Raw genomic sequence first — 23,997 nt, forward strand, 5'->3', positions numbered from 1 at the left:
TAATAGGTTCCTTCCCATTCATCAGTTTAGTCATCAGATACTTTTGAGTTCCTTCACCACTTTCTTTTGCCTTTAAGGCCTCTACAAACCCCTTAAAAATTCCAGTTCCACTTTCTATGATATTAGATCTATTTCTCTCCCCCTAATTTAAAGTCATCAAGGAGAAGGTCTACACATTGATCATAGATTCCTTTATCTGTTTTAGAGTGATTGATGGAAGTGGGGTTTACCAGAGTTAGACTATTTTTGGGATCTGGTAGTGATATGGTGGGGTTTGGATTCTAGAAAATGAGGACGGACAATTTAGATTTTAAGAAATGGTGATTTCTTTTGGCAAAATCTAAAGAAGGAGGGGTTTCCTTTTAGAGTATGAAGAGGTTCGGGATGGTCAGGCATTTAAAGGGCTCAATTTGGAATAGGAAGTGGAAGATTCTTAATGACGTGGCATTCTAGACAGTTTGAAACATATTAAGCACTGAAGAGACTACTAACCTGAGTCGTAGACACCAGGTCCCTCAATAATTTTGAAGACAAGGCAAGAGCTCTGAGATGTGTAATGTCACTTATGCTTGTGCTGTCCTGACCCTGCCACGTGTGTGTACCTGTAACGGTACAAGAGTGAGTTATATGCCACCAAAAAACACCTTTTAACATTGTACCTTTCCTCTTAACATAGCCAAGCATGAGGAAATTTGTGGAAAGGCAACAGGTTTTGCTCAATCAAACCCATTTCCTATCGACTTCTTCCAAAATGCTTCTTGTTCAGCATAATTTCAAAGAGCATACTCCCATTTGAAATTTCTTGAATGAGGGGAATCATCCATTCTCTCAGTGATATGCTTCGAGCAGTCTCCTTTCAGGTAACTTTTTGACTACCTCTTCTCACAACAAGCCTTCTTTCTTTTCTAGAAACTGGGTCAGTTACCTGTTGGCTTATTTTCAATCTTTTGAGTAGTCCTAGATCTAGCCCCACAACTTTTCATAGGAACATAAGGTCCATCATAAGTGATGTCCCACAGCTTAGATCCTCAGCCATGAAAAGTTATGCCTTCTTCCTGTAATGACCTGTTTGGTCGTTATTGCATTTTTGCTCCTTTTGACCCTTTACCAAGCTTGGTTAGCTCATTTTGACCAGAGGGCATTGTTGACACGCTTCCTGAGGTGTCTAGATTTGATTCGGGTGACTTTTTGTGAAATTTGGGCTTAAAGCAAAAAGCAGTTGACTCAAAGTTGACTTTTGGGTAAACTGAACTTTTCTGAAAATCCATCAATTTCGAGAGGTCTGGATAGTCATTTAGAACTTGTGTGTATATCTGGTTCAGTTCCCAATGCACTCGGATGCATTTTGGGACTTGGTTTGGAAAGTTGGAAATGAGGTATCGGGGGTTGACTCGGTCAACGAGACCTCCGTTGGAAATTTTCGGACCACGAGTGCATTCGTAGTGCATTTTATGTATATCTGCATATTTAGTTTGTGTCCGGAAGGTTCCGGGGTGGTTCCGGGTGTTGCTTTCAAATTTGGAAGACAACAGAATTTTTTAGTGTCTGGTGGGCGCCATAGCGGTAGGGCTGACTGCTAATGCGATGGCGCCATGGCGGCCTGTTGACCGCCATAGCGGCCGACAGGCAGTTTTTTGATTTAAAAGCCTTTGAAACCCTTATTTCCTTCCATTCCTTATATTATATTTTCTTAGCATATTGGAGGCGATTTGAGGAGGGTTTGGTCAGATTTCTCTTGAGGGTAAGTTCTCTAATTGATATCTCTCGTCCATTACCTTTCCTAAGTAAGAATTCATGCTAGTAACTCCATAGAACTTGGAGAATAAGAGAGGGTTTTGGGTTTCTTTATCGAATAAGTTGTTAATCATAAAATCTTGATTTGTTGGTGGATTATGCTTGATTAAGCATGGATTTGCTGAGTAGTAACTATATAAACAGGATTCTTTCATTATTTGTGGCAAATTTGTGAGATTTAAGAGTTAGGGTTTATACCCAAAATTGGGAATTTTACTTGAAATTTGAAATTATGTGGATCCTTGGGTTAATTATCAATTAGTTATTGGGTTATGATAACCTAGTTCTTAATTTGATATTTTACTCCCAAATTTTTCGTTTTGACCTTGTGGGCGCCATTTCCCTAAATTCTAGGGTAGCATTTGACCTAAATTGAATGATAGCAATATTAATATCGTTCTTTATGATTTCTAATCTAGATTTTGAATATTCTTAGACTTTTTTGATCTCGAGGCTCAGCGGAAGGGCAAGGCAAAAGAGTGATTGATTGGTGTTTGTTGTTCGGTCATCCAGGTAGGTTATGGCTTACCCTTGGTGAGACTTCATGTAGCGAAGCATATATTTAGATGATATTGTCACAGAAAGCATGCAAACCTTTGGGTATGAAGTTAGGTCGGATATTGTCTTAGGTTGGGCCCTGTTGCATGATTGGGGTTAGCCACCCTGTTATGTTGTGACTTGTTTGTTCTATTGTGTTGGCTTAATGCCACGTGTTTTGAGTAGTATTGGGATCTGTTGTTCCATCTTGATTGTAATAGTGCAGTATCGTACGACTTGATGTTGATACGAGGATAGTGTTCCATATGATTTGTGTAGTCTTTCATGATATTGTTAGCATACCCACATTGATACTTGTGATACTGATATATTGTTGGCATACCCATGTTGGTACTTGTGACATTGATATGTTGTTGGCGTACCCATTGTTGGTACTTGTGATATTGATAATGATACATGCATTGCACGCACTCTCATTTTTATGATATACTGTTGATACATTGTTGGTACTTGATGAAACACTGTGATGAGCTGGGCTCAGATTTTAAATAAGAGTGACGCGAGAGTCTGATATCCGATGTTAGTATCAGAATCATGGATTGAGTGAGTGCATGGACTCCGCGGATCCCCCAGCATGGTGCCGGTGAGAACTTCCCGTGGGCAAAGATTCGGGGTCTTGTCTGTCTGTTGGGCAAAGATCTGTGACGAGTGGCACTTAGACTTCGCAAGTCACCTTGGGTTGTGCTACCGAGATATCGATATTTCCGTCCGGAGTACATGTGTACACAACATTTGCATGACATTGCATTGCATTGTATTCATACATTATTGCATTGCATTGTATCACGGCTTATATTGAGATGATTTTGTGTTTTTACTTGTGATGTTGGATTCGCATTGGACATATTGAGACGTGTCACATTTGGGATTAGATGCTTTACTTAGGTGATGACGTGTACTTGATTCTAATTATGTTTGGCTTATACTTGTTGATTTATTTGCCTATCTTGCTTTATTGTCTAAATTATGTTAGCTATACTTAGTCAGCTTATGATACTTACCAGTACTATGGCTTTGTACTTATCTGCACTTGCTGCATTCTTTTATGGATACAGAGTATTAGATAGGTTCCACTTTTTTCCCTCGTAGTTGATTAGCGAGACTGCTGTAAAGTCATTCCAGGGTGAGCACGATGACGGCCGCTGCCCGGATGTTCTTTCCTTTACTTACTTGTCTTACTCTTACTTCGAGACAGTTGTATTATGAGCCTTTATCATCTTTCAGACTTGTAGTATTTAGTTAGTGCTCTTGTATGAATTAGACCAAATCTATGGGGTTGTATTTAGTATTTCCGCACTTTATCTTATACGGATGATTTGAGACTTATTCTATATTAATTCTTTCGCCTTTACTTAAATTGGTTATATTGGGATAAGGGTTCGCCTATCGCGGCGGGAATGGTAGGTGCCCACGTGTCCTAGTAAAATGGGTCTTGACTAGTTGGTAACAGAGACCTAGGTTACCCGGTCTATAGTATAAGAGCGTGTCTAGTAGAGTCTTGTGGATCGGTACGATGAGCTCCGTATTTATCTGCGAGAGGCTATAAGACATTTAGGAAACTTTGAATTCTTTCATTCTCTCATGCCACTTTATTCAAATTGGCATCTAGTCCATTCCAATTGGTATCTGAACCTTTTTATTTTGATCATCCTTGGAAGATGAAATTCCGTCCTTAAACTCTTACACAAACGGTCGATCTATGACATGTTGCGGAATGGTACGAGATGTGTTATCCTGCTTCGGACGCGTGATTTAGTTCAGTCACTAGTTATGGCCTGAGGTCGATTGCGTGGAGTCGCGACTAGACTCGGTTGCTGTGTGGAGTCGCGATTAGACTTGTTTATTCTGGAAGTTTATGAGAAACGGGAAGATAGTTCAGATGGCTATAGGGTCTCTATGTTTCAGTGTTGGGTTGCCCGAAAGTGACAAAGTGAAATTATGGCTTAACAATAGTGGGTTGCTCGATGATATGATCGGTTTGACTTCAACTTCATCAGGGCTTTATGATGGTGCGCGTGACACTGGCGAACCAATGGCGGGTCGATGATTCAGCAACGGTAGAGTATTGGACTTTGGTATGTGAGAACAAGGGTAAGTTTGGTGATGACATCGAATGTGGACAACGTGTTGTGATTGCATTTGATAGAGAAAAAAAGTTGATAATGAGGACATGAAGGAAGACTCTAGTAGAAAGCGCGTAGCGAAGTGAGACTTCGTAGAATATCTTGGGCATGAGTACTTTTTGAGAGATTGAGAAGAGAAAAATTGGTATCTGGCATGGTCGTCAGGATAAGGTTGCGACTGGTACTAAGGGTATTCTTTATATAAGTTGGTTGATGTTAAAGGACTACTCGATTTTTAAGTGAATGCTATGGGCACATCATTGATCGGTAAATTTGACTGGGTGTTAGACTCCTGGAGAGTTAGTAATTGACTGATGGATAGGATTTCAAATACGGGCGTATGCGATGAGATAATGGCTTGGGAAGCTACTGGTTGTTTCACTTAGAATTGAGGAAAAGCATTGATATTGTCTTGGTTCGTTCGGCTTAGAGGGATGATTAGTTTAGAGGATCGAGTGTTTGTTGGTAGAGAGTGATAAAAGGTGATTCGAAATTAATACGAGGACTGAAGGGTCACAATGAGGCATCTTACTATCAGGTTAGGAGATTGAGGTTCATAAGACTTGAGGTGAGGTAACATGAGTACGTGAGTTGTGTTGGACTGCGGGGGCATTATATCATGACGTACTGTAAGGGGTGTGACCGATGAGGTTGATGGGTGTCTACGAGGTTAAGGGCAGAAAGAAAATCGTTGAATCAAGAGTTAGTGATGTGGGGGTTGGTTACAGTGTACAGTGTAGAGTGGGCTTAAGAGTTTATGGATAGGTTGTATGTTTAGTTATGCCATATAATGATAGAGATTAATGGTAGACTGAGGATGGGAACCTAGTATTCATTATGTTATTGGCTAAATCCCTCTACTAGTGTGTTATTACTCGGCTTGGGTGATTGAATAAAAAGGGATAGTCGTGCAAGTGGTTAGAGGTATTCAGATTCGATAATTGAGTTAAGAGGCGATTCTTCGAGGACTAATAACGTTAAGGGTTTGAGTAAGAGATTATTAAACATGTGTCTTTGAGATGATAGACTAGACGATGATGGGTTAACTGAGTTAAGTTCGGTATACAATTCGGAAATTGAGTAAGGAAATTCGGGCAAAGACGATTCAGTGGGATACATAAGGATATTAGTGATACTGCTGTGTGATTCGCCGATTTTAGAGAGCATTCAGTTCAGAGTGGTAAGCGTTAAGGATACGCTAATGTGCAGAGTGTGTGGTACGATCCCATCTCCCGGATTGATTCGGCTAGCTTGCAGAACTTATGATTATGTGGTATTTGATTGAGTCGGTTCGATGATTGACTACGGTATTGATGATTGTGAATTGATTAGAATTGGGAAATTGAGGAGTCGAGAAAATGTATAGTTGATTGTGAATCAATAAGAAAAGGTACATCTTGGGGATCTCTGGGGTCAGTATGGATTGTGGTGTCGTCTTCTTGTATAATCCAGTTGAGATGTGTTGTTACGTGAACTTAAAAAGAAAGTCTACAGGGATGGACTATGCGATATGATAGAGTTCCGTGAGGTTCGTGATCCACGACTAGTGAGAAGCATATTCAGTGAACCAACATGTTGAGATTTATAAGGAGTGGCGTGGTGGTACACCGTTGGAAAAGTTCATAACCTTCTATAGTGAATGAGTCAGTGTGCTTTAAGAGAAAGGATTATGGTATACCTATTATGTGATGGTTGAGTATATTTTCGAGGGGAGACCCTACTCGTGGTAATACAGTATGATTACAAGTAATATTGACGGGACAGTTTGGGTAAGAGCTTTTGGTTATTAAGGACTTGGGGGTAATTGCATGAGATTTCGAGCAGCAGTGTAAGATTAGATAGTTTCAGAGAATTTATGAGCATATCGAGGTGATACTATGAGAGGTTTGATGGTTACATAATTTCTATATGAGGCTTCAGGTTTTGCGTCGAAAGTTCGGGGTTGTATTGGATTTGTGTATTGGGTAAAGGTTGAGAAACATTAAGTTGGAATCGTAAGGTATAGTGCTTCGGTACTAAGTTGATAACTGGGATTGGACTCAGCTTGTGGAGTCTAAAGTGATAGACAGTATTTGTTATGCGTGGTATGGCTGTGGTTGGTTTCGAAATTCAGAGTCAGTTCCAATGACTATTGGTGGTATTTGAGAGTTGTGCATTCATTCAGGGTCAGCATGGTTCAAGTTAAGCTTAATGGTCTATGGTTATATTTACAGGAAGATATTTGAAGATTCGATGCGTTTCGGCTCAGATTTGAGGTATGACAGATTTATCAAGTTTTGTCAAGGTTTCCTCGTGGATTTGATGATATTTTCTGAGAACAGTTACTTGGATATAATAATGGATTGCAATGAGCTTAATAGAGATTTGAGGAGGAACTATTGTTAGAGATGTCTTTATAGTGACCAGTTGAGTTCTGAAGGACTTTGCTCGGCGAGATATTTAGTGGTATGGTTCCTGTATTGTGATTTGAAGGTTTAAGAAGACTTGGAACTAGCCAAGTTGGCTGTCAGTAAGGTCAATTTTGATGGAATTGCGTAGAGAACTCAGGTGAATCATGGACTCTTTCCGACAAGAATAAGTTATGGGTTTAGAATTTTGGTAGGTGTGTTCTTATGTTTCTGAGGAATCGCGGTACGAGAAACAACTCTAGTAAGTGCGAAGGAAAGGTTTGCGAAATCAGAGTATTTTATCGGTTCAGAATGGGTTATGGTTGTGACCATGTTTTAGAGGATTGCATTGGTTGGGGAAGTAGTTGTGGGGCCTTTGGATTGCGTTTAGAGTTGCGGTTTTATCAAATCGAAGGATTAGAGTAAGCAATTCGTTTATTTGATGATCAGTTGCGCGATTCGTTTATTCGATGATCAGTTGCGAGGGAAATTCGAATATGGAGATATGAGAATTGGAGCTTGACCTAAGTTTAGAGAGTTGTGACTGGTAAGCGAGCCGAGGTGCTTGGGCCTATTTGAGACTACCCGTTGTCGGACCCTTGTTCTATGAGTTAGTTTTTCACCAAATCTGTCGTATGTTCATCCAGTTTTCCATGTTTCTGTCACACCCTAACCTTCACGACACTCGCTTATCACTTGTTAAACATAGCATAAACACTTATAACTTCAAACATAATCCTATCCTTTGAGCTTATGTGACTAACTTACGATGCAACTTAATGTACGAAAATACGAGATGTACCATCCTTCCCCCCTTTGGAACATTCATCCTTGAATGTTAAAATAAGACGAAACTTACTTCAACGTCAAAGTCACTATCAACTCTTCCATTCTTATTCAAAACTTTCCTTTTCTCGCGATAACATCACTTTGTTCTATATATCTCGTATATTTACCGTGTCCTTCTTATTATCTCTCTTGACTTATCTTGTCGTACTCTTCCTCTCTTCTTTATTTGCTTCTTAGTTATCACATCTTACCATAGACAATTCTATAAACTTTATCACCTGTCAATTTTCTCTTCTTCTCTCGTATAAACCGTAATGCCATTAGGACACAATTCCACCGCTAATACTTTTTTTTATTTACCCCAGTACCCATTCTTTTGAGCTTGTAGCATCATCATCCATTGTATTCCTTTCTATATCCCATTTTGTAGACATTGGGTCCCTCCCCCCCACCCTATTGGAATATTGTTCAATTTCTTTTTTTCCTCACGAATTATTTTCATTCCAATCTCAAAAGATACCCTTTAGTTACTCTATTCATTTGCCGACTTGCCTTCAGATCTTGTTAAACTTATTTCCACAAAAATTCTTACTTCAAACTATATCTATAATCCATTCCCAATATAATATAATGATGTGCCCAATTATCTGTCTAGCCAGAATAGTACTTTTTATTCCAATAACTAATGCCTGATGTCCACTTGTAGCGTCATCTTTATTTTGTCATCCCATATCAACTTGTCCCATTCTTTTCTATTTAATCAATCTGTAGCAATCATAGACGTATAATCTTTGTTATCTCTTAAATCTTTGGTCCTCGTCCTTAAATGTTAGGAAACTTTTGACAGAGTTTCCCCTATATTTCTTAGTATCCAAAACCTGCACGCAGCCCAGGAAATACATGCAATGCCTCACAGGGCCAAATATATACATGCGTAACACACCTTAGCCTCACAGGGCTCTCAATATCGAACAGAAATGCAAAGATGATGAAGCTTACCTCATGCGTCACAACTCGGAATAAACTTGAACTTTTATCAATTGTCCTTTTATATTTCCTTGGTCACTTTCTCTTCCATTCATTAGCTATACATTTCAATAATACTTGCAACATTCTTACCATATCTGACTTATAATCCTTTTTACCATTAGTTACCTCTGTACTGATTCCTTCAACTTCTGTCATCTGCAATCTTACAGCTGAACTTATAATTAAATTATACATTTAACTAATTCCCCTGCTTTACTATACAATCAGCTTATCTTGATTATGACCAATTCATTCTCATAGAAGATGCACATTTTGATGACGTAGTTTCAGCAAAGTGACTTACCTCTATAATACCAATATCATCATCTACTTCCTTTGTCAATAACATTCTTCCGCTAAAATCAAGGGTTAGTACAGGGAATTTCATTTCCTATGACTTGGCTCTCATCGCACGATCTAAGATGAGAAAATAAGGTCAATCATTCCTAAATGCCTTGCAGCCTCCTGTTTATAAGTGTGGCCGGCTTCACACCCATAAACAGGACTCTGCTAGACACGGCTTGCAGACAACTCTAGGATAGAACTGCTATGATACCAATTTGTCACACCCCAACCTTCACGACACTCGCTTATCACTTGTTAAACATAACATAAACACTTATAACTTCAAACATAATCCTGTCCTTTGAGATTATGTGACTAATTTACGATGCAACTTAACGTACGAAATACGGGATGTAACATCATTTGTCATACCCCAACCTTCACGACACTCGCTTATCACTTGTTAAACATAACATAAACACTTATAACTTCAAATATAATCCTGTCCGTTGAGCTTATGTGACTAACTTACGATGCAACTTAACGTACAGAAATACGGGATGTAACAATTTCTGTGTAGGAGAAGTACCGCTCTGGTGGTTTCTGCATCATTCACTGGGATTCAGTTTTGTTTGATGAGAATCTTTCCTACTAGGAGAAGCACGATATGTGTTCGAGATACCCCCAGTTGTTCCGGGCTCAGGTATCTTTCCTCGTTCCCTTTCTTGTCGCTCGAGGACAAGCGATTGTTTAATTGGTATCTAATGTAACGACCAAACTGACCCGTTTGGTCGTTATTGCATTTCCGGCCCTTTTGACCCTTTCCCGAGCTTGGTTAACTCATTTTGACCCGAGGGGACCGTTGACATGCTTTTCGAGGTGTCTAGATTTGATTCGGGCGACTTTTGTGAAATGTGGGCTTAAAGCGAAAAAGAGTTGAATCAAAGTTGACTTTTGGGTAAACAGAACTATTTTGGAAATCCGTCGATTTCGAAAGGTCCGGATGGTCATTTAGAACTTGTGTATATATCTGGTTCGGTTCTCAATGCACTCGGATGCATTTTGGGACTTGAGTTGGGAAGTTGGAAATGAGGTATCGGGGGTTGACTCGGTCAACGAGACCTCCATTGGGAATTTCAAGGTCACGAGTGCGTTCGTAGCACGTTTTTATGTATATCTGCATATTTGGTATGTGTCGGAAAGGTTTCCGGTGTCGATTTCAAATTTGGAAGACACCAGAATTTTCTAGTGTCTGGTGGGCGCCATAACGGTAGGGCTGACCGCCAATGCGGTGGCGCCATGGCGGGCAATTTTCTGATTTAAAATCCTTTGAAACCTTTATTTCCTTCTATTCCTTCTATTATATTTTCTTAGCATATTGGAGGCGATTTGAGGAGGGTTTGGTCATATTTCTCTTGAGGGTAAGTTCTCCAATCTCAATCTCTTCCATTACCTTTCCTAAGTAAGAATTCATGCTAGTAACTCCATAGAACTTGCAGAATAAGAAAGGGTTTTGTGCTTCTTTCTTGAATAAGTTGTTAATCATAAAAACCCGATTTGTTGGTGGATTAAGCATGGATTTGTTGAGTAGTAACTATATAAACATGATTCTTTCATTATTTGTGGCAAATTTGTGAGATTTAAGAGTTAGGGTTTATACCCAAAATTGGGAGTTTTACTTGAAATTTGAAATTAGGTGAATCCTTGAGTTAATTAGCAATTAGTTGTTGGGTTATGATCACCTAGTGCTTAATTTGATATTTTACTCCCGAATTTCCCGTTTTGACCTTGTGGGCCCCGTTCCCTAAATTCTAGGGTAGAATTTGACCTAAATTGAATGATAGCAATATTAGTATCATTCTTTATGATCTCTAATCTAGATTTCGAATATGCCTAGACTTTTTTAATCTTGAGGCTCAACGGAAGGGCAAGGCAAATGAGTGATTGATTGGTGTTTGCTATTCAGCCATCCAGGTAGGTTATGGCTTTCCCTTGGTGAGACTTCGTGTACTGAAGCATATATTTAGATGATATTATCGGAGACAGCATGTAAACTTCCGGGTATGAAGTTGGGTTGGATATTGTCTTAGGTTGGGCCCTGTTGCGTAAGTGGGCTTAGCCACCCGTTGTGTTGTGACTTGTTTGTTCTATTGTGTTGGCTTGATGCCACGTGTTGTGAGTAGATATTGGGATCTGTTGTTCCATCTTGATTATGATATTGTTGTATCTTACGGGTTGACTTTGATACGAGGATAGAGTTCCATATGATTTGTGTAGTCTTTCGTGATATTGTTGGCGTACCCACATTGGTACTTGTGATACTGATATATTGTTGGCATACCCATTTTGGTACTTGTGGAATTGATATGTTGTTGGCGTACCCATTGTTAGACAGGTTCCACTATTTTCCCTCGTAGTTGATTTGCGAGACTGCTGTAGAGTCATTCCAGGGTAAGCACGATGACGGCCGCTGCTCGGATATTCTTTCCTTTACTTGCTTGTCTTTCTCTTACTTCGAGACAGTTGTATTATGAGCCTTTATTATCTTTCAGACTTGTAGTATTTAGTTAGTGCTCTTGTATGAATTAGACCAGATCTATGGGGTTGTATTTAATATTTCCGCACTTTATCTTATATGGATGATTTGAGACTTATTCTATATTTAATTCTTCCGCCTTTACTTAAATTGGGATAAGGGTTCGCCTATCGCGGTGGGAATGGTAGGTGCCCGCGCGTCCTAGTAAAATGGGTCGTGACACTCCCCTTCCACCATCCATGATATTCTCTGTTGGATCTTAGTGGTATTGTGATAGATTTTCTATTTGGTGAACTAGCTAGGATGGAGATCCTTTCTAGGTGTTAACCGTTTAGAAAGAACCCGCTCTGATACCCATTGCTAGAGGCTCTGCTTCCACCAAACAATATATGAGGGACCTGGTTGAGTACCAGTTCTCTTATGCAGTGCAGTACAAGAATCAACACAAGATTTTTACGTGGAAAACTCCTTGCTTAAGGGATTAAAAATCATGACCTACCCAGTAGGATTTCAACTCCACTAACCGAGCAAACTCAGGTTACAACTTTATTGCAAGCTAGATGTAATCTCCCATAACCTCTCACCCTTACAATGACGCTTATGCAACCCTTACACTTGACTACCCTTAGCCAAGCACACTAATATACCTAGACTCACTCCAGCCTAGTGTACCACTCAAAGGCACCCTTTGAGAATTCACCACAGTGACTAACTCTAGCCACACACTAATACAACTAAGCTAAATCTAGTCTAGTGTACCACTCAAGGGCTTATGGAAGCCATCTTGAGAATTTATAACACCTACAAACAACTTATTTTTATGGAAGAGTAGGTTTACAGTTTAAGTACTATAGAATAAAGACTAAACAACCTAAGGACCTAAAGACATCTTCAGTTCTGAACCTAGTCCTTCGGGTTGTTGAAGCTCTGTTGTTGAGGAACACCCTGAAAGGTGGAGACTTATACTTTGTATGGAGCAATTTTCGGACTATGCAAGAATAAGTCTTCTCTTGGAAGATGATGTTTTTATATGCATGGGGAGAGAGAGAGAGAGAGAGAGAGAGAGAGAGAGAGAGAGAGCAGAGATGACCACTCATGAGATATGGATCGTTAATCAATTCGGCCTTGCTGAGGTACTGCTGTACAGCTGCATTGTACTTTTCAGCAACACGCTTTATAGCTGTGGATTTGGACTTTCAGCTTTAGTGACTAGGACCTTCATCTGGAGGAACCTGGTTCCTCATCTGTTCTTCGAACAAGTTGTAAGTACTGGATACACTGTCAGTAGCTCTACAACTGCATTGTTGGCTGAGCAGGTTGGAGACCTGATCCCATCTAGTCTTTCTGAATCAATGCATCTGGTCTCTCATTTATGAGAAAATCCTGCAGGCATCTGATCCTTCAAGGAGCATGTTAGAAAAGCAGCATACGAGATATCATAAGGTTAACCAAGTTCAGACAGGTGAACCTAATTGTATCTTGTTCCTTAGGGTTTGTCATGTCATCAAAACATATAAGTTCTTATCAATTTCCTCCTTTTTGATGATGACAAAGCAATATCTTTTGTATTCCTCCTAAGGACCAGATCCCTTACCCAGACACCTTATTTGTTCCCCCTGAGACTCAGACCTCGAGATACATAGTAGTATTCTGGTTCTTTGAGTAAGGTTTGTCAAATCATCAAAACATGTCATGATATATCAAATACATAAGTCTAAAATGTCAAATACAAAGATTCTGAAATATTGTCTCGGAACAATGGACAATATCATAAAGAAGAGTCTCCAGACTGCGGATCCGGAACATAGCTCACCCTGCAAACTCTTACTAGAAGCCTCAGAAAATCAGTCACGAGGTGCTGAAGCGGATCCTGTAGCAAACTCTGCATTCAGAAAAGAGTTCAACAAGATAGTATCAGTACAATCACTATGTACTGGTAGATACCATAGGCCGACAATAATTAGTTCACACATATAAAGAAAGAATCAACAAGTAGACATGTAAGAAATCAACCACGTTCACGAATCCAAACAATAATGAAATCAACTCAATATCAATACCAAGTACAAATCAATGATGCAGAATGGATGTAAGAGTGAATGCATATGCAATGCAATGCACTCGCCAAATACCTCAAACCTGTACACATGTGCTACAGATGGAAACCTCCTTGTCTCGATAGTCATGACCCAAGGATGAGCCGCAAAGTCCATGTACCCTTTCGTCTCGATAAGAAACCTCGGGCAGCGAGTATATCACATTCCGTTTTGATATAAACCTCGGATCACGGATTTTCATCTCTTTGTACACTATCTGGCAAAGACCTCGGATGTTCTTTTGTCTCACTTATCATCATCAATACCAAGCCACAGTTCATATCAATGCATCATATGAAATGAGAGTGTATGCCATACAAGATATCAAATCAACAATAAATCGAAATCAAAGTCTCATTCGTGTCTTATCATAAGCACACATCATAGTACAAGCCTAATCTTATGATTCTACTTCCGTTCGATGATAAGTGACATAAACAAGAGAGATGAATGCATACACAAGTCATAACGTAGCAAATAAGGCGACAAACCTACAAACAACAACAACCAACACAATAGAATTCCATACCAACTTAATACCTGAAGTCCTAGCATGCTTTCGCCCTCAATATCTAACTCCTATATATGCTTCACTAATTGGAGTCTAATCGAAAAGTAAACCGTAACCTACCTCGATGCCGAGCGGGTGCCACGAACTATCCAACTTGAGCCTTGCCTTTCCGGAGAGCTTCCACACGATGAAAGGCTATTCAACAACACATTCTAGATTAGAAATGGAGACTACAATACTATTCAAATCGAAAGGAACTCTTTAAAAGAGAGAAATGGGACCCACCAGGGCAAACTAGGAGTTTTAGGCAAAAATAAATTAATCCAAACTTAGAAAGTCTAATACTAACCTTCAATTGCTAATTAAACTCAATCAATCATCAATTACAACCTTAAATCAAAAACCCCAAAATTTCGTAGAAACCCTAACTTCCATAACTATAAACCATGAGTTAGAATGATTCAACTTAATAGCTACTTAATTCAAGAATTCTTAACTAGATTAAACAAAATTTCAGGTAATTAGAGGCTTGAAGGAGAAAAAGAAGGAAATTGCATAAACCGGCACCTAAAGTGGAGAAGTACGGACCATACATATTTGTACGAGCCGTACTCTTGGTCGTATAAAAGTGAGAAAAGGACCAGAGAGTTGAACTTGAAGAACTATGGATACGGTCAATGAAATACGGACCGTATATATTTATACGGGCCGTATTCCTATTCGTCTTTTGCAGAGGCAAGAAGCAGAAACTCAAACCTTGATGATGAGGAATGCGGTTGAATTTTACGGGGCCGTATATGTTTATATGGGCCGTATCTTGTCTCGTACTTTGAAGAGTGGAAAAATGAAGGAAGATAGATATGGAGCGTATTTCAGAATACGGTCCGTATAAGTTGCTTGTATATCTTGACCTAGATGAGGAGTACAATGATTGTATTTTGATATACGATCCGTACTTAATTGTACGGACCGTATCTTATGCCGTCAGAGGCAATTTTGTCAGTTGTAATTTTGTGTTTTGGAGACCTTATAAATAGTTTCTCTTAGGGTTTTGTGTACCATTATTCTCAAACTTTATTCTTTGAAGCTTTTGAGACAGATTAAAACTTTTTCATCTTTATTCAATATGTAAGCATTATGACTTCTTTAATACTTTGTTGTTCGTTTTTCAATATGACTAGTTAAATTTAATACTAAGGTTGTGAACCCAATGATGGGTGTTATGTGATTGGGAATTGGGATTGATATATGCATAATGGGTTGTTAGGGTTTACTTATTCTTCAATGCTAGTTGATGGTTGCAAACATTAGCTTACGCCATAAACCTTGCTTTTGTTGGGAAATAAGTTAGGGTTTGGTAAGAAAAAGTAACAAGAACTCGAGGCTTTAATCCTCGTTTCATAGATTCACTTACGAATAAGAAGAATTTACTTGGCACATATTAACCGTTCTTCAGATTGACTCTTTTATAATTGGGAAAATCATAAAGAGAAATAGTCTTTAATTATTGAGAAATATTAGGGATTCAATTAGAGGTTAAGTGCATATGTACAATAATCCATTAGAAGTATATCAAGATCAATACCCACAGCATACACTTCATCTAAAGGGGGACACTGTCACACCCCGAACTATGGCCTGGGCGTAACACGACACTTGGTGCCTTGCTGCATGCGACCGAGTGAACCACATGACTTGCTGAATCAACATAGGGTATGAGCTGATGCGGAATATAATATAAAACATGGATAGTTCAAGTAAAACATGTGACGTCACAGTAACACTGAAAATACTGTTTAAACATAGTGCGAAAATAGCCTGAAAATATAATAATAAATACTGAGCCAATGTTGGCTATACGACTCTGAACATCTGACATAAACATGACTGATTAGTCTATGAAACCTCTGACATGAGTCTGACTGCTAAACTGTTTACCGGGACAAAGCCCCCCGGCATACCTTAACTGCATGATTGAAATAAACATACATAAAAAAATAGCACCCCGAATAGAATGGGGCTCACCAATAGCTGATACGTGCTTAGTCCTAATGAGCTGATTCGTCGTCCTATAAATTTGCATCATAAAATGTGGGCCCCCAGGAAATAAAATGGGATATCAGTATATTCGAATTGTACTGGTATGTAAAGCAACTAAATGAAATAAGCATGGCACATGAAATAATAGAACTGAAACTGAAACTATATCTATAAGCTGAACATGAACATGAGTATATCTGACATGAGTGTGTGTGTGTGTGTGTATATATATATAATGAGTAAAACATTTTAAGAGGGAGAGCCTTAGTGTAATCGATATGTAACCACCACGTAAGTACATGATGTCTGATCTCTGCTCGATCAGCTAAGCCATCTTGTATCTTGCCGGGGTACAAGACATGAACATCAACATGAATGGATCCAATAACCCGCAATGGGTAAACATGAAGGTATCGTCCTAACTGGGCAGAGCGATCCTTATCCTACGCTGGCATATGTAGTTTCAGGCTATCTGAGTCTTCTTGATAATCTGTGCAACTCCCAAAACATGTACATGGATATATTTGTCTTTGTAGCCCATGAATTGTATAATCTTTACTGTAAACATGATTCGTGATTGTATTGTAACATGAAAATAAATATATAATATAACTTGTATGAAAACATGGAAACATGTAGAAGTTCATGAAAATAAACATAAAGTTGATATCTAGCATTTAAGAACCCATGGAATGTAAAGTATGGGTTTTCATAGATTACGAACAGATTCTCAATAACCAAAATGAAATATTAAGAATACAATAACGAATTATCAATACAAATATGGTATATCATGGTACATGTACTTAGGGTTATCATGATTATGTCTAGAACCCTAGTTTTTGGTGAACTTTCATATAATCATGGAAGAACGTGGTATGGCGAAGAACAACGATGTTCCCACATATGGATAGAAATCCTACATACCTGTAAACGCTCAAAAACTTGTAATAGAATTCGAAAAGCTTAAACCTTGAGCATTGAGATGGGTTTTCTTGAAAACCCTAGGTTAGAAATGATGAACTCTCACTAGATTACGTGAATACATGTTAGAATTGACTTGGGAGGGCTTGGAATGGCTTAACTTAATGTCTTGGATTGATGGGAGAAGAGGAACTTCGTTCGAGGGCGTGAAGAATGTGAAAAGTGTGAAATAAAACTAAACCCACGTAGTTATACTTAACTGAGTCTGGAAGTTAGACGGTCCATTTATACGGTCCGTATTTTGATATACAGTCCGTATAAACTGGCCATATTTAAGATGGTTGAAAATTCCAGAAACTGGAATTTCCCAAACGCTAATTACGGACCGAGATACGGTTCGTATTTCATTATACGACCCCCAAGTACAGTCCGTATTTAAATATACGGTCCGTATTTAAGCATTTAAAAACTTGGCAGAAACTGGAATTTTCCTCCTTCGTGATACGACCCAAAGTACGGTCTGTATCTCATAATACGGCCAATACTGTTGGTCCTATAATTCTTGTTTTGAACTGAAGCAGTTTTCAACTCGAACATTTTTCCATCTGATTTTCTAAGTCCCAAATCATGAATGTAGCCTAGTTTAAAGGTATGAGGTGGTATAATATCTCCCCCTTGGGATAATTTATTTTCTAATGATGGTTCATGTTTACGAATATAGCTGGATGTGGCTTGAACACATGAATGTGAGGCAACATGAGAACTGAATTGACATGTCATGGTTTCGTGAAAACATGAATGCTGAAACATGACACATGAGTAGAGAGTACATGAACATGAACGTGAGATATGAATACGTAAGGGACATGACATAGATTCGAAAGGGATTTGCCTTGAACGCTTTCTGCTTGCTCTTCAAGCAAATACGGGTACTTGGATTTCATGTCTTCTTCGTTTTCCCATGTTGCCTCTTCGACTTTCTGACTTCTCCATAAGACCTTCACTGAGGCTACTTCCTTAGTCCTCAACTTGCGAACCTAACGGTTAAGAATTGCCACAGGGATCTTTTCATAGGTTAGGCCATCCTTAACCGTTATAGTGTCAGCAGGAACAACCAACGACGGGTATACCACACACTTCCTCAACATGGATACATGAAACACTGGATGAATAACAACTAACTCTTGTGGCAACTCAAGTTCATAAGCCACTTGACCAACCTTTCGCAGGATTCTATAAGGTCCAATATATCTAGGACTAAGCTTTCCTTTCTTGCCAAATCTCATCACACCTTTCATATGTGAAACCTTTAAGAACACCTTATCATCAACTTGAAGCTCTAAGTCTCTTCGTCGCACATCTGTATAGGACTTCTGGCGACTCTGAGCCGTTCTCAAACGCTCTTGAATCACTTTGTCTTTCTCCATAGCATGATAGACCAAATCTGGTCCCAACAACTCTGCTTCACCAACTTCAAACCAATCAATAGGTGATCTACACCTTCGACCATACAAAGCTTCAAACAATTCCATCTTGATGCTAGCATGGTAACTGTTATTATAAGCAAACTCAATGAGAGGCAGATGGTCATCCAAATTACCTTTGAAATCTAGGACACATGCTCTCAATATGTCCTCAAGAGTCTGACGCTCTACCTGTCCATCTGTCTGCAGATGAAAAGCTATGCTGAGGTTAACCTTGGTTCCCAATCCCTTATGAAAGGATCTCCAAAATTTTGCTGTGAATTGAGCACCACGATCTAAAATAATGGACACTGGTGTCCCATGCAATCTGACAATCTTATAAATATACAACTTGGCATAATCTTCTGCTGAATCGGTGTTCTTAACTGGCAAGAAGTGCGCTGACTTAGTAAGTAGATCCACAATTACCCAAATCGAGTCATGTCTACGGGATGGACGAGGTAGACCTATTATGAAGTCTATATTTATCATCTCCCATTTCTAAATACGAATATCAATATTCTGAGCCAACCCACCAGGCCTCTGGTGTTCGGCTTTCACTTGTTGGCAATTAGGACACTTAGCCATAAAATTTGCTACATTATTTTTCATATTATTCCACCAACAAATTTCCTTAAGATCATGATACATCTTAGTAGAACCTGGATGAATGGAATAACTGGAATTGTGAGCTTCTGACATAATCCGCTCTCTCAGCTCATCAATATCTGGAACACATAATCTGCCTCGGTACCTCAAGGTACCATCATCTCCCCCCTTGTTTAGAAGTTGTTGTATTATACTTGTGAATCCCCTCTTTCAGCTGTAACAAGTAGGGATCACTAAACTGTTTCTCTTTAACTTCTACCAGTAAGGAGGAATGAGCTCTGTTCTGAACAACAATACCACATCTTCGGAGTCCAAGAGTCGAACTCCTAGATTAGATAAACGGTGAACTTATTTGGTTATAGTTCTTTTTTCTTCCTCAACGTGAGCTAAACTTCCCATAGAACGCCGACTAAGAGCATCAGCTACTTCACTCGCCTTTCTTGGATGGTAGAGAATATCCATGTCATAATCCTTAAGCAATTCGAGCCATCTTCTCTACCTAAGATTCAACTCTCTTTGCTTGAAAATTTACTACAGGCTTTTATGATCGGTGAAAATATCCAAACGCACTCTATAAAAATAATGACGCCATATCTTAAGTGAAAAAACCACGGTTGTTGTAACGACCCGATTGGTCGTTATAGTGCTATTGACCCTTTTACCGTTGTTTACCCTTTCCCGAGGTAATCCGACAATTCTTAGTGTGATTTTTTGAAGTTGGAGCCTTATAGTTTAAAATGTTCGACCCAAAGTTAACATTTGGGTAAACGAACCTTTTTTGAAATTTCGTCTATTTTGAGAGGTCCGGATGACCGTTTGTAACTTGGTAGTGTGTTTGGTTAGGTTCCCAATGCAATTGGGTGCGTTTTGGGATGGGTTGGAAACTTGGCGTTAGGCCATTGGGGGTTTAATTGGTCAAATATACCTCCTTTGGAAATTTCGAGGCCACGGATGAATTTGTAGCACGTTTTTATGTGCTTATGCATGTTTGTTTTGTATCTGTGGGGCCTCGGGTGATAGTTGGATTTAGGGTTGGAGATTATTAAAAACCAATAAAATTCTAGTGTGGTGTGTATGCCGCAGCGACACCAGAACCGCTATAGCGAGGGACCAACTGTCGTAGCGAGCTTTGTGAGATTGTGGTGAATCGCCATAACGGACGTCTATCTGTTGTGGCGGATTCGCCTTAGCGGTTTGTGATCCGCCTTAGCGGGCTAGTTCTCCCCATAGCGTACCCGCTGCAGTAGAGGTCCGACCGCTGCAGTGGATGATAGGCAGATTTCTATTATTTTTCTCAAGGTAAAACCTTTAAACCCTATCATTTCCCTTCATCACTTTCTAAGCACACTTTGGGAGAATTGATTAGCTTTTGGACTGAATCTTCTTGGAGGTAAGATCTATGACCCTAGACTTCATCATTTACCTTCCTAGATCCTTAATCCATGCTTAGAATTACTAGAATCAAAGTGGAGAAGATGAGTCTTATGATAAATTTCTTGAAATGGGTTTAGACTTCTAAAATGGAAATTGACGGTGAAATTGACTAGTATGGCCATAGAATTTGATGAATTCATTGTTGTTAAGTTTATTTCTCTCATTATTAGTGATTAATTTAAGGATTGAAGAATTAGGGTTCATACCCAAATTTGGGGGTTTTGCTTTAAATCAAAATTAGGCTTAATCTTGAGTTGTTTTAGCAATTAATTAGTGGATTTGATCACCTAGAGCTTGAATTTCATGTTCCATCCTTCAATTTCCCGTTTTACCCTTGTGGGTCGATTTCCCCAATTCCTTCGGTTAGAATTTGACCTAACTAGAAGTATAGCAATATGGGTGTTGTTATTCGTGGTTTTTAATATAGAATTCGATTATGAATAGACTGATTACTTGAAGGATCTACGAAAGGGCAAGGCCAAGGTGTGACGGTTCGTGGCTCCTGTTCGGCTTTCTCGGTAGTTTACAGCTTACCTTTTGGTTAGACTTCGGTTAGCGAATCATATGTAGAGTTAGTGATTTTTGAAGAAAGCATGTAAACCTTCGGCTATGGAGTTGGGATGTAATACTCAGGTTGGTATTGTTGTTGACTATGGCTTGTCACCATATTGTGTTCTATTAAGTTGTTGCTTACTTGCGAGTTTTTGGCTTATCGCCACGTGATTGATTCTAGAGTTGATGCTTAGTGACTACCTTATGTTTCAGAGAGCATATTTATCATGATTGAGGTTGTTGAAAAGGAAAAGTAAGGTTATGATATTGATATTGAGATTGAGATATGTGTCCATGTGTGGCACCATTGATTTCATATATTCTTGTTAGTATTGTTATCATGCATTCACTCATTTATACATATATTGGGATCGGGTTGCGTGCCACAACACTTACTTGGATTGAGTTGCACGTACCGCAAAACTGACCGGGATCGGGTTGCATGATCTGCAACATTGACTATTGGATCGGGCTGTACGCCATAGCAGGTACATGGACCTAGCGGTACCCCATGGGCCATGACTGTCGAGGCGACGAAATATTTAGCCTGAAGCGTGTGTGTAGCACTACATTTGCATTGCATTCATCTCATATTTACATATGGCATTATATTGGACTTGTTGGTTGATCTTTGGTGATACGTGTACTTGATAGTGGTTCTTGAGATTATGTTTCGGACTTATAGTAGATTTTGAGGTGATATACTAGAATTGGTAATTTGGTACTGGATTTGATACTTTGGACTGTGTTGAGTTATATCTGATTGTGAGCATGTCTACTTTTTCAGTCTCTTTCTTATGCATATGTTATCTAACTGTTGTTGGCCTATGATGCCTACTCAGTACTTGTTATTGTATTGATTCTACCTTGCTGCATTCTTTTCTGAGTGTAGAGTTCGTGACTTGTTCGACTTCCTCGCTTCGTGGCTGAGTCCCGATGCAATTCGGCTAAGAGTTTTCAAATACTCTTTAGCCGGCGAAGCAAGAGTTTGGTTTGAGAAGTTGCCCCACAATACTATTCATACGTGGGCAGAGTTGGTCGCCGTTTTTCTCAAGAAGTGGTTTCCTCTGAGCAAGAAAGCTGAAATCCATGATAAAATCTATGAGTTCAAACAGCTTTCGGGGGAGCAGTTATATGAAGCTTGGGAGAGATTCAAGGAGTATTTGCAGAAGTCTCCAAATTATGGTTTTCCAGAGCATATATTGATAGAGAAGTTCTATAAAAGGTTGGATCCGTTGACACAAGCAGTCACGAATAATACAGCTGGTAGGTGTTTCATGGATAAGACATACCCTCGGATCACTCAGTTGCTTGATAAATTGACTACTCATAATAAAGCATGGCATTCGGGTGGTACTAGTGGCGTAGCATATGGGGCTCCAATGATCCATAAATTCATGAAAGAAAATCAAGAGACTCAGCGAACTTTAGCTCAGCTTGCAACCAATATTTCTTTGCTGACAAAGAGAATTGATGACAGAGAGGCGAAGAAGGCGAATGTTGTTGAAGAGGTCCAGGGAATTCCCAAGAGGATGTATCAAGTTCAAGATGGTCCTTATTAAAAGGGGCCTCCTATGCAGTATGAAGATGCTAATTATGAGAATAACTCTCAAGGGGGTTACCAAAGGCAGAACTACCAAGGAGGTTATCAGAATCAGAATCAGAATTAATAGAGACCTCAATAGGGACAAGGTAAGTACAATAGCAACTATGGTGGCTCGAACCAAGGGAACTACAACAACAACAACAATTTTGGAAATAGGAGTTCCAATCCTTATATTCTTCCAAAGGGTCAATCGAATGAACTAGAAAGTTCTAAGTTGGAGAGCATGCTTGAGAAGGTGCTAGACAACCAAGAGAAGTTTGATAAAATGTTGAAGGGTTTGACCGAAACTGTGGATTCTCACACTGCCTCCATCTAGAAGCTTGAGTCATAGATGAGAGATATTTCGAGAGAGAAACACCCTCCACAAAGGGGAGGCCTCCTAAGTGACACTATTCCTAATCCCAAGAGTGGTGGAGGTAATTATATTGAGAAGTGTGCTGCCATTAGAACCCGAAGTGGGAAACTACTTCAAGATGTGGGTACAAAAGCAGCTGAAAAAATCCTACAGAAGAAGCAGAGATTGAGGCGCCATTTGAGGTGCCAAGTGAAGTTGAGGAAGTGCAAGTGGAAATTTCAAAAGTGATTGAATTTGATCCGGTGCTAGATGTTCCAAAGGCTCAAGATGTGAGTAGTAACAAAGGGAAGGATATGGTTACTAGGGCACTCAAGCCCTTGACCCAATTGATAAAATCATCACCTCCCTTTCCTTAGAGGTTAGTGAAAAAAACTGAGGATGCTAAGTGTCAGCGGTTCTATGATCAACTGAAGCAGCTGTCGATGAATATTTTGTTTCTAGATACCTTCCAAGAAATGGCAGGTTTTGCAAAGTATTTAAAAGAGCTATTGACCAAGAAGAGACCGGTCGAGCATGACACAGTGAGTATGACTCATCGTGTTAGTTCTATCATATCTATAACCAGGGTTCAGAAGAAGGAGGATCCAGGTGCTTTTACTATTCCATGTTATGTTGGCCACCATGATTTTGCTTGTACTCTCTGTGAAAATGGGGCTAACATTAACCTAATGTCGCTTGCTATCTATAAGAAATCGTGGTTGGGAATGCCTAGACCTACTACCATGCGACTGTAGATGGCTGATAGATCCATAGAGAGGCCAGTTGGGGTTTTTGATAATGTGCTTGTTCAGGTTGGCGAATTCCTTCTACCGATAGATTTCATGATTCTTGATTGTGTTGTTGATCGAGATATCCCTATTATTCTGGGGAGACCTTTTCTTGCTACGAGAAGGGCTCTTATGGATC

The 23,997-nt window shown here is 39.4% G+C and overlaps 1 protein-coding gene and 1 non-coding gene across 2 annotated transcripts; one reads left to right on the forward strand and one right to left on the reverse strand.

The window, feature by feature from the left end:
- Positions 1–22,212: 22,212 nt before the first annotated feature.
- LOC132634469 (small nucleolar RNA R71) lies at positions 22,213–22,319 on the reverse strand. The gene has a single exon (XR_009580188.1). It is a non-coding gene; the product is annotated as a small nucleolar RNA R71 (small nucleolar RNA).
- A 748-nt stretch (positions 22,320–23,067) lies between these two features.
- Positions 23,068–23,825, forward strand: LOC132630697 (uncharacterized). The gene is made up of 3 exons (XM_060346258.1): positions 23,068–23,152; positions 23,245–23,360; positions 23,448–23,825. Exons 1-3 carry the CDS (start codon positions 23,068–23,070, stop codon positions 23,823–23,825), a joined length of 579 nt encoding a protein of 192 aa, XP_060202241.1.
- Positions 23,826–23,997: the final 172 nt, after the last annotated feature.

Source organism: Lycium barbarum, chromosome 3, assembly GCF_019175385.1.
Source record: "Lycium barbarum isolate Lr01 chromosome 3, ASM1917538v2, whole genome shotgun sequence".
Taxonomy (NCBI): domain Eukaryota; kingdom Viridiplantae; phylum Streptophyta; class Magnoliopsida; order Solanales; family Solanaceae; genus Lycium; species Lycium barbarum.

What these genes read in the sequence shown, in the direction of transcription:
- LOC132630697 (XM_060346258.1), top strand. Translation starts at nt 23,068, where the DNA reads ATGAGAGATATTTCGAGAGAGAAACACCCTCCACAAAGGGGAGGCCTC. An exon ending in TAATCCCAAGAGTGGTGGAG is followed by an intron (nt 23,153 to 23,244) that starts GTAATTATATTG and finishes AAAATCCTACAG; the next exon opens with AAGAAGCAGAGATTGAGGCG. An exon ending in ATGTTCCAAAGGCTCAAGAT is followed by an intron (nt 23,361 to 23,447) that starts GTGAGTAGTAAC and finishes CCCTTTCCTTAG; the next exon opens with AGGTTAGTGAAAAAAACTGA.